The 16,125-nt window shown below is 37.7% G+C and overlaps 2 protein-coding genes and 1 long non-coding RNA gene across 7 annotated transcripts; all 3 read left to right on the forward strand.

Moving 5' to 3' along the window:
* The first annotated feature begins 2,654 nt into the window (after nucleotides 1-2,654).
* LOC126591968 (uncharacterized) lies at nucleotides 2,655-4,080 on the forward strand. Its single transcript, XR_007612554.1, has 2 exons — nucleotides 2,655-3,002; nucleotides 3,864-4,080. It is a non-coding gene; the product is annotated as an uncharacterized LOC126591968 (long non-coding RNA).
* A 1,115-nt stretch (nucleotides 4,081-5,195) lies between these two features.
* LOC126591966 (short chain aldehyde dehydrogenase 1-like) lies at nucleotides 5,196-12,054 on the forward strand. Of its 5 annotated transcripts, none has more exons than XM_050257703.1 (3): nucleotides 5,196-5,803; nucleotides 5,950-6,754; nucleotides 7,305-7,822. In XM_050257703.1, exons 1-3 carry the CDS (start codon nucleotides 5,760-5,762, stop codon nucleotides 7,509-7,511), a joined length of 1,056 nt encoding a protein of 351 aa, XP_050113660.1. In that variant the 5' UTR covers nucleotides 5,196-5,759; the 3' UTR covers nucleotides 7,512-7,822. The 5 variants fall into 5 exon arrangements, with proteins under 5 accessions (XP_050113660.1, XP_050113661.1, XP_050113662.1 ...); XM_050257704.1 differs by lacking the exon at nucleotides 7,305-7,822 and adding an exon at nucleotides 7,913-7,972 and having other exon boundaries at nucleotides 5,200-5,803; XM_050257705.1 differs by lacking the exon at nucleotides 7,305-7,822 and adding an exon at nucleotides 11,830-12,054 and having other exon boundaries at nucleotides 5,201-5,803.
* A 1,632-nt stretch (nucleotides 12,055-13,686) lies between these two features.
* Nucleotides 13,687-14,375, forward strand: LOC126594226 (40S ribosomal protein S17-4-like). Its single transcript, XM_050260436.1, has one exon. The coding sequence runs from the start codon at nucleotides 13,778-13,780 to the stop codon at nucleotides 14,195-14,197; it is 420 nt and encodes a 139-aa protein (XP_050116393.1). The 5' UTR covers nucleotides 13,687-13,777; the 3' UTR covers nucleotides 14,198-14,375.
* The last annotated feature ends 1,750 nt before the right edge of the window (nucleotides 14,376-16,125 follow it).

A 16,125-nucleotide genomic window follows, 5' to 3' on the forward strand; every position in this document is an offset into this window, starting at 1 on the left:
CACCTTTGGAAAGCACTTGACGAGTAGCTACGATACTCCTCCAACAATATGAAGCATTCTACTTAACCGTAGCATGAGCAAAGTCCGTTGTAGGATAATACTTTGCTTTGAGTATTTGGACACAAGAGAATTGGGATTTTGTAATAACCTCCATCCTTGCTTTGCTAGTAGTAACGCTAGATTAAAGGCATAAAGGTCTTTAAAACCCAAACCTCCCTCACCCTCCGGCTAGCAAAGTTTACTCCATTTCATCCAATGTATCTTCCTCTTGCCATGTTCACGCCCCCACCAATACTGAGCAACCATTTGATTGAGTTCATCACAAAACGTTTTTTGGCAAAAGGAAAGTCTGCATAGTATAAATCGGTACTGATTGTGCCATAGTTTTGATTAGAATCTCCTTGCCCGCAGTACTCAACAGGGAAACCTTCCACCCATTTAATTTTTTTTCCATAACCGATCCTTAATATACAAGAACGTTGCCTTCTTAGCCCGTCCCACAGACGCGGGTTAACCCAAGTAACGGTCATGGTAATCCACTCTAGACATGCTAAGACAGTAGTTAGCCAGATATTGCTTATCGTACTCTGTCAAGTTTGCACTGAATATGACACAACTCTTCGTGTAATTTATAGTTTGTCCCAAGGCCTCTTCATATGTTTTCAACAACCGTTTTACATGGACACACTTTTGTAAATAACTTCTAACAAAAACAAAACTATCATCAGCAAAGGGAAGATGGGGTGGCAGTGTGTAAAAGCAATTTGATTCTCCAAATGTGATTAATCTACCCCAAATTTAACGTGCAGAAAAAATTAAAAATAAAAATTAATCTCAAGGGATGCCGACAATTAAGTCAAACCCATCATTTTTATCCAATCCAGGACAAAATGTGGTCCAGGGAAAAAAACATATAGAAATATAATCCTACATGCACTATAATTCTTGCCGGCCATTTTGCTTTGCAATATCTTCTTATCTTGTAGCAGTTGGGACGTTTCTGCTTGGCTTTTATCTCTCGCCAAGCTTTTTCTTCGTTTAAAGCAAACGTACTTAATTACTAGTTTGGGAGTGCTGTATTTTTATTAAAATTATTTTTGATGTGTTATAAAAATAATTAGTTGTAAAATAAAGTAATTGAGTGTTTGATAAACTGTATTTTAAAAAGTGTTGTGAGTATAAAAAGTAGTGTAAAAGCTTTTGAAATTGAGGTGGGGGTAGTGGTGGTTGGTGGTGGATCACTGTAGGAGGTGATGGTGATGGTAGCGGCAATGATGGAGATATGGTGGTGATATCAATAGTGGAGTGTGGTGATTGGGGTGCATAATTAATACTGATAGCGACGGTGGCGGTAATTCTAGTTACGGTGATGGTAGTGATGATTTGTGACAAAATACAATATCAAACATAGCCTTAACCCTAAGATTAATTTATACGGACAATTGGAATCCTAATTAAAAGAAGGAGAAATTAGGTTCTCATATTTCATTTTGCTACTTCATTGATTAAAATCTTATTCCTTTTCAATTTTTGATCAAGGTCCTTGGGTATTAATAACATCATTAATTATTTCAATAATAAAATATTTTTTTATTTCTAAATATATTCATTTAATGTTAAAAATGTTACAATTAGTATATTTATATTTATGACTAAATTTTTTATCATATATTTTTAGTTTTAGTTTGTACCCATTTTTAATTTGTAATTCTTTTTTAATTTGTACCAATTTTCTTTTCAGTTTTAATTTGTATCCATATATTAATTTCTTTTTGCGCCCATATTTTTTTAAGTATATTTGTATTTGTACCCATATATTTTTTTTATTTGTACTTTTTATTTTGCTAAATGTACCCATACTAATTATATGTACCCCTTCGTGTAAAACTTTGTAATCTTAAAATGTACTCATTCTTAAATATACCAATTTGTTATATGTAAAATGTCACAGCATGTCCCGAGATTTTCATATCGGGGATGTGAAATGACGGAATTACCCTTGACGGGTATTAAGGTATGTGTGTGTGTGACATATCCTTTGGGCTAAATACAATTATTTCATAAGATTTTATAAAAATTATTAAGTTGGATTAAATGAGTTTGTGAATTGTGTGGTTAGGGATGAAGTTGAATGAATGGTGAGGATTGTGTTGGATCACACACACACACACTTCCTCCCCCGTGTCTCTCTCTCTCTTCCCTCACGACTCTCTCTCACTCTCTCACTCTCGAACGTACGGACCAACACCATAAGACCCTGAAACTTCGTGGATCGAGGATTTTGAAGGCACCATCGTACTCGTGAGGACTCTACGAACTCAAGGATACCATTTTCAGGTAAGAAATCCTTCGTTTTCACGTTGAAAACTCGAGGCCCGAGTTTGGCACTATTCATGAACTTCGTATTGGTTGATTTTTAGGACAATCCAAACTTATAGTGAGCTTAGTGAGGTCCCAAGGAAGCTCGGAGTGCTTCGTTTGAAGGTTTTGGACGTCAGGATCACTGGGTTCGAAAGTTGGCCGATTTTTCTTCACATTTGCCAGTGAGATTTAGTTGTTTTTAGACCCTTAAATTAGTCCTATATGATTCTACATGTTGAGGGCTTCAAATTGATATAAAATTCGAAGTAAACGGTTGAGAAACGAAGGAGAACAAGGCGTTTGAAAAATGCCCAGAATCCGGCCACCGAAAAAACCAATCCGGCGACTGGTTGAGGAAGGAGACGCGCGTGGAGGCGCGTAGGTCCGTGCCACCCATGGCGCGTGGGGGCGCGTGACAAGCCCAAAATTAATTCTAAAAATTTGTCGACGTCCGTGACGTCGAGTAGGTCGCTGTGGTATATTCATATACCCAAATTGAGCACCGTATGAGAAGTTATTTCGAATTATCGGTTATGTGCATTAATTAACGTTTTTATAGTTGTTTCGCATATAGGTGACACCTATCCCGAGGACGAGCGCATTCAGGGACGTCACGGGGGTTACGACCCATCGACTTACCAGTGAGTGGGCAGTTTTGTTTTTCGTATTACCTATATACTATTAATTCTCCCATAACTTTAATTTATATGAAAGTAAGTTTCAATTGCCATGTATGCATAGTATGAATATTACGGAATGATGCTAATGCATATAGATATGTGTGTAAATTGGTGCTGTGGACGCCCAGGTGAGTTTTATGGAAATTATGTGAATCATCGATAATGTGAATTGTGTTGAGAACTCATAATCTGCACCTTGATGTTAGTGCTCATATTATTCACCGCACCGCACGCTCACCTTGGATCCAAGTAGGTGCATGTCGTACAGACCATGTGAGGGTTCCGACATGCTAGTCGTACAGACCACTGAGGTGGTTCCGACTAGTAGGTGACTTTCGATTATATGCGCAGATCATTGATGAGAGGAGCACTAGAGCGTATTATTTTACCATCTTAGTCGTATAGACTACTATATGTAGTTCCGACTTATGTGCAGCGTGGTGTCGTACAGGCCCCAATTGGTGACTCCGGCAGGGTCGTACAGGTCACCGTTGGTGACTCCGGCTGGATGGAATATTAAGCTATGGTATTAGCCGTACAGGACCATTGTAGGGTCTGCAGTTGATTTATTATTTTCACCTGACTTATATTGATGCATTTATATTGTATTTTGGCATGTGGCATGGCATGGCATGGTATATTCTTTCTGAAAAGCGTTGAAGGATTGTGATTTGAACTTTTGGTGTTATATATAGGATTATATGCTATTTTTCTGGGAAGGTATACAGGTTTTACGGTGAGGGGTTAGACGTGTTTTAAATAAATGTTTTGGAAAGATTTGGTTTTACTGACCCACTCAATTTTGTTTTTGCGCCCCTCCAGGTTCTAGCTAGCAGTTGGCGGCTCACGAGGTTCTTATCGGCATTCTGACAGACACTCTACATGTAGGACTCACCTGCGGGTGTTGTACCTTAATTATAGTCCTACTTGACTGCACCTAGTACCTTCGCTCTGAATTGTGTGTTTACTTTATAACTCGCTCTAGTATGCTAGTTGAATATTTCTGCTAGTAGTTGGTATTAATCCTTCGTATTTCTTATTTTCTTGCTTTCGTATCGCAGTTATGGTTACGTCACGCTCACGTGGCGGCTAGCACGCCCTGATCTCAGGATCGGGGTGTGTCATAAAATGTACCATTTTTTTTATATAAAATTTATTCAATTTTTTTCTAATCCATTTTTAAACTTATATGGGTACATTCTTTTTTCTTTGATTTTAAAATGTATCCATGTCAAGTTTAATCGAAGAAATTTATTAATGTTATTAAGCCTAATATTTTTTTTTTTGTGATTTTGAAGAATGTACCCATGTTTTGATACAATAAATATTTTGGTTAATTTTGATGAATGTACGCATGTTTTTATACACACACACACAATAGTATATTTATATTTTAATATTTTTAATCCCACAAATTATGGTTTTTTTATTTAAAATCTCATTTATATAAACAACTAAAATTTCTAATTTTTAATTTAAAAAATATAGTAACGTACATAGAAATAAATTATCACATTAATTTCAGGGACCTCAATAAAAAATTAAAAACCAACAAAGTTTCAATCAAAGAATATTCATAACCAAGATCTGTATCCAAACTCTCCCTTAAAAAAAACATTGAAAACTAAGCATGAAAAAAATTAACACTTCCAAACAAAATTTAAAAGCTTCAAAACCAGGTTTTGTCCGTCACATGCATTCAAATCGGGCCACGTAAACTTGTCGGTGACTTAACCAGCAATTATCACCCTATCCAATGATTTTTATATTGATAGAGTGCATATAAATATACAACACACACATTGTTTGATTCATGCCGCGGTGGTTTGATATTATTGTACTTTAAAAAATCATTTTATAAACAGTGGCGAAATAAAGCATTATGATTTTTGGTAAATTTTTTGTAAAAGTGTTTTTAACAAAAAAAAATACAGTGTTATAGTGTTTGGTAAATTTTTATGTAAAACATTTGTTATTGTGCACAATGATTAAAAAAATATGATATTTAATATTATATAATAATTTTTTATCTTTTCTTTTATTTTGATATTTACAATATTTATATAAACTATTTACTAAACAGCTGTACTCTTTTACCCCTTTTTTTATTAAGATATTTATAATTTTTTAATTCTATTCTTTTCTACAAGGGGTCGTTTTTCTTCTTTTACTTTATTTTTGCAGAACCTCTGTATTTTCTCTCTTCTGCCCCTCACTCCCTCTCTCCCCCTTCTCTCTCTGTCTCTCTCTACCAGATCCTAAGGAAGGCTGGGTCAAATCAACCGATTCGCAAAGGAAGGATGGACTCCAATTTCGGGACTTACCGTCGGTGTTAGCATCGAGGTCGTCTCGTTGAGATTTTGGGTGTCAAGCAGAAGGGTGCAAATCTAGCATTCTTTGTGCAAGATTTTGACAAAGCCTAGAAATCAAACAAACCTCTTGCCGCTCTTGTCCAAGAAATCCAAAGAAGCTCAGAGTGAGAGAGGACATAAGAGAGGTAAAAAAAAAAAACCAGTTTTTTCAAAGCTGGGTTTTGCAGCTTCGTGTTTTTGGTTTTTTTTTCCTCCCAAAACTATGAAAAAAAACTGAAGTTGAATGTTTACCAAACACGAAAAAGTTGGCTCCTAGCTTTTTTGATACCCACTTTTTTCAAAAGCAACTCAGTCCCAAATCATTACTAAGTGTCTCCATATATTTACATCAATCACTGAAATTAAGATGAGCAGTCCTTCCTCACCAGCTTCAATTCCAGGTCCTAAAAGGTACGCTTAATTTTCATCATTCAATGTCTAGCCTCCGGCAGGGCTTATAGCTCATCTGGTTAAGGTAGCTCGAGGTTCAGGGTTTGAATTCCTAGTTTGTCCTACATTTACTAATTAGTGTCTCATTTGTCATCATTAATTTTCAGGTTAGAAGGCAAAGTGGCAATTATCACCGGAGGTGCTAGTGGAATTGGAGAGAGCACTGCAAGATTGTTTGTGTTCCATGGTGCAAAAGTCGTCATAGCCGACGTCCAAGACGAACTAGCCCTGTCCCTCTGCAAAGAACTCGACCCAGACGGAGTTTCCATTTCGTACATACGTTGCGATGTCACTGTCGATTCGGATGTGAAAAATGTTGTAGACGTGGCTCTGTCGAAGTACGGAAGGCTTGACATCATGTACAACAATGCAGGCATATCCGGCAAATTGGACCCAACTATTTTGGGTGCTGATGGCGAAAACTTCAAGAAAGTGTTTGATGTGAATGTCTATGGTGCTTTCTTGGGCGCCAAGCATGCTGCTAGGGCAATGATCCCTGCTAAAAAAGGTGTCATTCTTTTCACTTCAAGCGTGGCGTCAGTGACTTGCGGCCAGTCTACACACGCATACGCCATGTCGAAGCACGCGGTGGTGGGACTTATGAAAAGCTTGTGCGTGGACTTGGGGCAGCACGGGATTAGAGTCAATTGCATATCTCCGGGTGCCATGGCAACCCCGTTTCTGACGAATCTTTTGGGGATTGAAAGAAATACGGTTGAGGAGATGATCTGCGCTTCGGCGGTGTTGAAAGGAGTGGTGCCGAGGGCAGAGGATGTGGCGGAGGCTGCCGTGTACTTGGCGAGTGACGAGTCCAAATTTGTGAATGGACTGAACTTTCTTGTGGATGGAGGTTATAGCACCACTAATCAGTCTCTTAGTATGGTTTTGAGGAATTTCATGTCGTCAAACCAGGTTTTGTAAGCATCATCCATTTGTTGTGCTATGTTTTGATCCTTTGTGCTTCCTCTTTTAGAGTATTATGAAAACTTCATTCAAACTAGCAAGCAAAAATGTCTGCGCGGTGCTGCAGGTTTTAAGATCGTATAAGATGATACTATTGCTTATATACATTTGTTTGGTAGTATAAGTTAGAAAAGGTAGCTTGATAACATGTTTTAGATGCTGCTTGTCATATTGTAGTAAGCCTTGTGCTATTTACATGCATTGTTTGAGAATGCTAAATTCCGTACAAATGAAAAGAGCAAAATAATTTAAATGCATGAATTATCAGGTCCATATTCTGTATGACTGCGACAATAGGTCCATTTTCTTTAACAATTTAGTTTACATCCACATACACTTTTGGCATTTCAGTACACATTCGCAGTGCACACACCACAAAATCTGCCCTTAATTCTTCTACAATTGTAGCAGCCAAACAGTCTAAGTTCACCTCTCTCACACATAAACCTAACTAGTCGCTCGTCTCCTCCCAACTTCCCGCATACAAATGTGCACACAGATTGGTCGCCTTGTGGCCGGATTTTGTGCTTTTAGAATAAGCTCCACAATGGATGCAGCCGACCAAGCAGAAAGCCCTCGACACAAGGTGGTGTGTATGTTCAAACGCGGGCACTCAGCTGGACCTAAGCTCGGGAGCTTAGTTTTGCTCATGCTAATCCTCGTGCTTTGGGTTATGCTCGTGCTTTCAGTCTCTCCAACATTATAAATTTGGACAAAGAAAAAAGCGTATAGTCAAAATTCAAATCTAATATGAAGATTGAAGAAGGTAACTAGCTTTGAATTCTACAATTTGTTGAGTTCCTTCGACATGGTTCTCTCAAGCGCCCTAATATAGTGTACTTGTTATATGTGTCGATTACAAGTTCTTGAGCTCTACTTTTAGCTCAGTTTTAAGAACACCCAACATGGTTTTTCATTCAAGTATTCAAGAACTCGAAAACAAATTTAAGAAATGTGAATATATTGTAAATCTGCACTACGTTTTCTCTTTTGGGACTGATAAATATTTGTTTTATTTGCAATGAATTTTTACCTTTAGTTTATTATTTTCTGGAAAATCAAGTAATGAAACAGCATTTTGACACATGCTTTATTATCTCTTTGCAGATAATTAGCATTTGGTCTTTTATGCCAAATGAATTAGCATTTTAGCATTTGGTTTTTATGCAATTAGTTTCGCTGCATGGAAATTGAGATAAAGTTTCAGGAGGCGCGGTGCAATCGAAATCGCTTCTCCAACTTATCATCAAGGGCATACCTGTCCCTATAAATATAACCAAACATCCATAGCTTTTAAAATTTTAATTAAACTACTTTCTACAATTTTTGTGCCACATTCTTTAAACTGTCCTCTTTCTAAATTAAAAAAATAATATCCAAAACTCCTAAATTTAGCCTTCTTTATACGAAAATTATTATTATTATTATTATTAAATGTTATTAAGCTCATCCTAATGTCTTATCACTTCACTCATTTTAAAATAATACTTTTATTAACAAATTTGTCCTTATATAAAATGACCTTCAAAGACTTAAAAACCAACCAATCATATCTTATTACAAACCCCTTCACCTCCACAATTAGGATAAATCATTAGATAATTTAGTATTACCAGATCAGCACATAACTTCCACTCAAAATTATAAATTTTTGTGCCACATTCTTTAAACTGTCCTCTTTCTAAATTAAAAAAATAATATTTAAAACTCGTAAATTTAGCCTTCTTTATACGAAAATTATTATTATTATTATTATAAAGTGTTACTAAGCTCATCCTAATGTCTTATCACTTCACTCATTTTAAAATAATACTTTTATTAACAAACCCCTTCACCTCCACAATTAGGATAAATCATTAGATAATTTAGTATTACCAGATCAGCACATAACTTCCACTCAAAATTTATCACATATACAATTATTATACAGCTGGACTTAAAACTTATTTAACATAAAAATGAAATAAAAAAATAAAAAATAAAAACTTGAAGAACCCATAATCACCACCCTCCCCGACCTCAGCCTCCACAAATTCACCCCATTTTAATTTCCTACCTCACTGCTTCAACCCCAAACACTCCTGCTTCTTCCTCCTTCCCTCTCTTTCTCCTCTCCCTCTCTCTTATGCACTGGCTGTCTCACCGATCGTCTCGCTTGCCATGGCTGAGACCTTCGCCAAATCATCGAGGCTGTGCTCGGACGTCAAGCCCATGTCGTCCACTGATCTCCTCTGCGGTCCTTCAACGACTCCATCAAATGGGGACTCGAGAACCATCTCCCGATTCCAAAAGCACGCCGTTGAGGCCGACCGAGGATTTTGGGCGAGGAGGGGCGCTGGGTGTGTTTTTTTTTGGGGGGGGGGGGGGGGGGGGGAAGGTGGTTGGGCTGAGGTTTGGGTTTTTTGGGGAGGGGACTATTGTGATATTTGGAGTTGGAGTTGTTGGGTATATTAGTTTAATGATAATTTTCTTTTTTGTTAAATTATAATAAATTTTGTAAAGAAAGGAAAATTGGGAGAAGAAATATATAGGGTTATTTTGAGAATAATGGTGGGTGGGGAAAGAGTTTATGTGTGTTTTGTCTTTTTATGATGGATGTGAATATAAGGTAGGTAGGGAAATAAGAAAATGAGGTGGGTATAACACCAATCATTATTATTAATTCAAACAAAGAAAGATAATTATTAATTTATTAATCAATGATATGTACCAAAAGTTTAAATTAAGCATACCAAAAACTGAAACCAACGTACTAAAAATTAAAACTAAACGTAACAAACACTAAAATTAAACATTTCAAAAAAATATTTGAACATAAATGTGACGACCTTTCCCTAATTTTCCTATGTAATTTATCCCCGAGTATGTTTATTGACGATTATGCCCTTATTGGCAAGTGACGTGGACTTATTCTTATGGCTTTCCTTTTTATTTCTCGCTATCGCATTTAAATTGTACATGCTAGCACGAGTATGCGTAAATTTTGAAGTGTAAAAATATCTACTTTGGATAGATTTTGATTTCCTTTTTCTGTAGGAAATCTAAAAAAAAAACTATCCTTGGATTCCTTTTAAACTCATCCCGTGCACTTCCCCCTTCATTATTCACTATCACCTATCACCTATCCCATCCCTTCTTTATTTCCTGTTCCCTCAATCAGAAAAGCATCTCTCTCTCTCTCTCTCCCTCTTCCACACCACACTTCTTCTTCTTCCTTTCTGCAACAACCACAAAACACTCAAACGTGAAAAACAAATTACACCATTGTGATCATCTCAGTCCCACGATCACAACCATGTCCTTGAAATCTGGTGTGGACGAGTTTTGACTCACCAACTCGAAAGGTTGACTCGGCGAGTTCGACATATCGATTTTCAGGCCATGCATGGCTTAGGTAAGCCTTGAGAAACCCTTAGAACCTTCATTTCACTTCTATGAGTTGTTATTGATCATTTGTTTGTGTTTTGAACGTGTGGTTTTACCCAAAAACTCGAGAAGAAAGAGAATCTGCCATTTTTCACTCAAGAACCATGGTCATTTGGTCACTTTCAAACCGTTTTTCTGGTCAACATTGACCACAATTGGATTCTTCTAGGTACAAACTTGTTCTCTATATTCTTAACTTCAAAAGGGCTTTTGAATCACTGAGTTGGGTTGAGTAACGAGTTAGAAATCAACTCTGGAAGTTGGGAAGAAAATTTTAGTTTTCTGGAAAATTTCAGCCGTGGTCGTTTGGCCACTTTCAGGCCAAATTTCTGAACAACACGGACTATATTCGAACTTTCTGTAAATTGGGATTGGTAGATCACATTCCTAGCTTTAATTTGGCTTTTGTAGAAGTGAATATGGTTGAGAATCGAGCTCGTTATGGGCTCTGGAAGTTGGGCAAAAAATCTGCAAAACTGTAGATTTTCGCAAAGAAGGCGAGTATAATGTACTCGCGGGGGCGCGTGGGCAGCCGCTTTTGGGGGCGCGTGGGGGCGAGTCTGGGCTCCGGCCGACGCGTGGTTGACACGTGTGTGTTCGTATCGTCGAGTAGATCGATTTCATATATTTACACCCTATGTTTGAGCAAACTATGAGGGTTTTATTTAGGTTTCTGTTATGTGCTTTAATTAATGTTATTTAGTTATTTCACATATATGGGAAACTTATTTCGAGGATTTTCGAGGCCAAGCTAGGCTCGGGGGCTACGACCCAGCGACGTACTTGTGAGTGAGAAGTTGTTTTATACCTATATATATTTATAGTTTCCATAAATGTATTTACTTCACTTTTACGCCTAACTTGCCTAGTATCATTATTGTGATAAATGCTACTATATGGTTGTGATATTACTGTCATGGCATTCATACATACTTATATACATGCTTATCTTGCTGCACTCGGCGTTAATACTCGCCCTAGGGCCAGGTCCAGTCCTTCACGTGTATATTCACATCCGCACCGTTTGCTCACCTTGGATCCAAGTTTAGGTACCAGTCTTGTCGGGTAGATTGCATTAAGCGATCCGACTTGTATGTGATGTGCTTTTGCACCAGTCTTCACGTGATCGTAGTACTAGAGCATATTAATTACACCCAGTCATGTTCGTGTTAGAAACCATCTGTTTGAACTTGTGTGCCAGCTTAGATGGATGAGCACTTAGTTATATTGATTATCACATGATTATTATTGTGGTATATGATACATCATTTACTTGGCATATTTCTAGTTATATCAGCATTGATTACACCCAGTCCTTTTCGTGTTAGAAACCATCTGTTTGAACTTGTGTGCCAGCTTAGATGGATGAGCACTTAGTTATATTGATTATCACATGATTATTATTGTGGTATATGATACATCATTTACTTGGCATATTTCTAGTTATATGGCTGATATATTTGATTTCATACTTACGTAGTATGTTTTGAGGAAACTATAATTGTTTCTCGAGCGAGGGGTTAGTATATTCAAAGATAAAGGTTTTCTTATAAGCATTGTTTTGCTGACCCACTCAACTTTGTTTTTCGCCCCTCCAGGACCTAGATAGCTGTACTCTCTGTGGCATTTGAGGAATCACGGCAGTTCTGACATTTCCTTCTGTTTAGACGTATGAACTTATCACTATTATGTAATAAGTGTACTTTGGTTGCTTTGACTACTCTTTCGTAGTCTCCCTGTCTATTACGCTCTGAATAATTGTCATGGGTTCAACCCACGAATTGCACACATTCATTGTTTAGTTCTAATTAGTTTTAATTTTATTCTCTTTTTTGCATCACTTACCCTTGAGGTTACGTCACCTCACGGTGACGGCCAGCATGCTTCGACCTTTCCAGGTTGGGGTGTGTCAATAAACGTACCAATTCATAAATGAATTAAACCAACGCGTGAAAACCCATAATAAACGTACTAGTAATATATACAAAATAACTCTCTTATTAAAATGTGTACATAATAATTTAAAAAAATATAAACATCCACCATTTTTGTTATTTTGAAGATGGGAAATTTTATTGGAACCCATTCAACCTTTTTCTACACTCAATGCAAAAAATATTTTCTTAAAAATCCTAATTCACCCTTTGATTAAAACTGAAAAAAAGAAATAAACAAAACTGAAATCTCTTCCACACCCAGTGGTTCTCTTCCACCTCAAACCCCACAGACGATTCACTGGCAATTCTCCATGGCAACTTCAAGTTAAATTCTTTTAGCGGCACAACCTCCTTATATAGCACACCATTTAGTTTCCACAAGTTTTGACTTCGAACTGTCCATACAAGATAAATGATCCCTCTTCGGCTCAACACCTTCCTCGTCGATGACACTGCCATCCCTTCTCGGCCATAGACATTTGTGGTTCTCCGCATTGCCGACTTTGTACCACTCAGAAACTTGTAACTAGAGAAGAAGTTCTACACCTGGGTTTTCTCAATCTGGGTATCCTCTGCATTATCAAGCACTGTGCTTCGACTTCTTACTCTTGATCTTCACGTCTCCGACTGTTTGAATGAGTTGCGGCAAACGTAGCTTCAAGTAGTTGAACGGCAGCAAAAACACCACACTAGTCGACGTATGGCTTTTGGTTTCCATTTGTGCGGACTCGACGACGTATGCCAAACGCCCTAACATGGAAGTTGTAGGAATGAGCTCCTTCTTAGCCAAGGACTACCACGACACACCACCTGCGCAAGTTTCAATCAAAACGGTCCTAGGCATATTTTCCGGCGAAGGGAGGGGCGGCTGCCACTCCTTGCCCTCACGTAGCTTCGAATATGCTTGTAGGCCTCTGATGCCGGCGTTACGATTGAAGAGCATGAGAAATAGATGAGGGAAAGGGACAAATGAGGAGGGAGATAATACGAAAGAGGAGGTGGTTAAGAGACGCTGGCGACAAGAGATTCACACCTGCATTATTGAAGAAAATGCCGAAAAGTGGTGGCCATATATGTGGGTTCATGTTCTTCTAATTTATTTTTACTTTCTAAATAACGTCGGGGCAAAATAGAGAATTGAATGATAAAAATATTTAAGTTGGATTTGAAAATAAGATAGTTGGGTTTAAATAAAATTTCTCTTTGAAGATACGTCTATATTTTTTACCAAAAAAAAAAAAAAAGATACTATTATATTTTACTTTTAGAAAAAGAAAATATTTTGTCGGGTAAAATATAAAAAGTAGATAATCGGATAAATATTTTGAAAGAAAAACCACGACTATCTTTAAAAAAAAAAAAAGTCTACTTCTAAAATTCTTTAAAAAAATTAGCAGAAAATTACGATAGTAATTTCGAAAATTATAATGAATTAGTTTTAATTTGCAAGGCCCAATTTCATATTGGCCCAATCAATTCTCTAACAAGGCCGCACTGATTTCCCATAAATACCTAAAACCCTACCTCCCACTTCCCTTACCCTCTCCTCACGCACAGACGCACATACCAGCGCCGTCGCCTGCCATCTCCTCCGCGCAAATCCACCACCATGGGTCGCGTCCGCACAAAAACAGTGAAGAAATCCTCCCGCCAGGTGATCGAGCGCTACTACTCGCGCATGACCCTGGACTTCCACACCAACAAGAAGATCCTCGAGGAAGTCGCCATCATCCCCTCCAAGCGCCTCCGCAACAAGATTGCCGGATTCTCCACCCACCTGATGAAGCGGATCCAGAAGGGCCCGGTCCGCGGCATCTCCCTGAAGCTGCAGGAGGAGGAGCGCGAGCGCCGCATGGACTTCGTCCCTGAGGAGTCCGCTATCAAGATCGACGAGATCTCCGTCGACAAGGAAACCATCGACATGCTCTCTGCTCTGGGCATGGCTGACATGCCCGGCGTCAAGCGGGTCGACCCGGAAGCACAGTCTCAGAATCTGGGGTTCGTGCGTGGTGGACCCAGAAGGTACTGAAACGGGTCTTGATGCTATACTACATTTGGTTTTTGGATTAGGAAGAAGTTAGCTTGTTGCTAAATTTCTATGTGTTTAATTTTATTGAGGAAGCAATGCGGATGATGTCTTTTGTTATGGGATTATGTTATATTTGCATTGAGAATCGAAAGCGTTGCAGTTGATTTCGTTTGTTGAATTAATTGTTTTGGTGTTTATTGCTGTTGATTCCGATGGACACCGATAATCTGGTTTTAGTATGCTAGTTTCTCGATTTGTTCGTCTTCTTTCGGGGTTTTAGCTTTCGGAATTTATGGGCATGTTTAGGTCGAATTGTTTTGGTCGAAATGGTTAGGTTTAATTTTCTGGTTTTGGTATTCATCTGTGATTAGTTTGATCTGTGAAACAATGCTATGGCTTTGTTTCTGATCTGTTAGAATTTGGAACCCTTGTGATGTTAAATTTTGATGCTTATTTGTCGGGGTTTCACGGGGTAGCGTTTCATCTGACTAGCATCAACATGCCTAATCTTATGATTAGCATGTAAGCTGTAGTGATGCCTTCGGTTTACTTTCTAAAATGGTTGGTATAATCAGTCCTCACTATCAGTACCATTGTTAGATCTGTGGTTTTGTCATGTCTATTTGCTTCCACACCGGCACTGGTTTTGCTCTCTTCTTTCCGTAAATACTTAAGTAGTACTGTCTTTGGTTTTTACCATTTCTTACTTGGTAACTGGATCGTTATACTGTCTAAATATTGTCTAAATATTGTTGAATTAAGTGTTGCGGATTGATTGCACCGCGTATGGTTTGCATGATTGTGGACGTTTGGGTTACCCCTGCCTCTGCAGCGGGTTTCCATTGCTTTGCTGGCAATAAACTTAGAAGTTGCTGGAGTTTTGAGTCCCGACGATACCCCTGGTTGTCGAATAAGAGGTCAAGGTTACCTTGCCTTGCAAGCTATGTTTGATGTCATTTGCATAGTTATTATATTGGGATTACTCAATTCCATCCGTTGAACATAAGGTGACGTGTTCATCGACTTGTTGGAACTTGTAAGTTGTAACTCCTCCACCGGCAAAAGGAGCCGCCAATATTACAGGGCTAAATGAAATATACAGTGAAGTTGCCTTCATGAATGCTCCCTCTTCAATCTAGGAGCGTTTTTGGACACGTTTCGGTTCTCTAAAAACATAAAAAGCGAGTTTTTAGAGTTTTTAAACTCACTCTTTCTTTTTTTTTCCTTCCCTCTCACTCCAAACCTATCTCTCTTTCCTCTCTTTCTGTTACCTTTTTCGTCTTTTCCTTCAATTGGCTTTCTTCATTCTCTCAATTTTCTCTTACTCTCTCTCTATCTCGTGTGATCCTCTCTCTTATTTCTCTTTTCTTCAATCATCTCTTATTTTCTTTCTTTCTCTATCCTCTTTCTCCCTCTCCTGTGACCCCCCTTTTTTAGATCTCCTTGTATAATTTAGGTCGTAAGATTTAAAGTTTTTAAATCACAAATCAATCATGTTTTTGACTTTTAAAGAAAATTGTTTTCAAGAAATGTTTTAAGAAATGATAAAATTTTTTAAATAAGATACCAAACAAGCCTATGAACTTGGGATATCATCTTTGCCTTTTAATGTTGTTTTTTAAATTTCATTTTATACAATTTTGAAGTTCAAAATTTGAGATATAATTTCGTGTTCTTATTTGAAACACACACTTGTTTTGTGGATTTACATTAAAAAAATTCTTACATATAATTTATGAGTAAGTACACGTGAGATTATGTTACGACAACTTCGTACTCAATTTTGAAGTGAGAAAATCACACCTTTTCAATTGATTCGGAGGAAAAAGTTAAGAGGAACTACACACAAGTATGAAAAGGTCATTCTCAATACGTAAAGACCTGTGATTTGGAAGTCATATGATGAAATCATGAAAGTGAAGGTCATT

The sequence above is a fragment of the Malus sylvestris genome, chromosome 12 (assembly GCF_916048215.2).
Source record: "Malus sylvestris chromosome 12, drMalSylv7.2, whole genome shotgun sequence".
Classification (NCBI taxonomy): domain Eukaryota; kingdom Viridiplantae; phylum Streptophyta; class Magnoliopsida; order Rosales; family Rosaceae; genus Malus; species Malus sylvestris.

What these genes read in the sequence shown, in the direction of transcription:
- LOC126591966 (XM_050257703.1), top strand. Translation starts at nt 5,760, where the DNA reads ATGAGCAGTCCTTCCTCACCAGCTTCAATTCCAGGTCCTAAAAG. An exon ending in TCAATTCCAGGTCCTAAAAG is followed by an intron (nt 5,804 to 5,949) that starts GTACGCTTAATT and finishes ATTAATTTTCAG; the next exon opens with GTTAGAAGGCAAAGTGGCAA. An exon ending in ATTTCATGTCGTCAAACCAG is followed by an intron (nt 6,755 to 7,304) that starts GTTTTGTAAGCA and finishes ATGTGCACACAG; the next exon opens with ATTGGTCGCCTTGTGGCCGG.
- LOC126594226 (XM_050260436.1), top strand. Translation starts at nt 13,778, where the DNA reads ATGGGTCGCGTCCGCACAAAAACAGTGAAGAAATCCTCCCGCCAGGTG.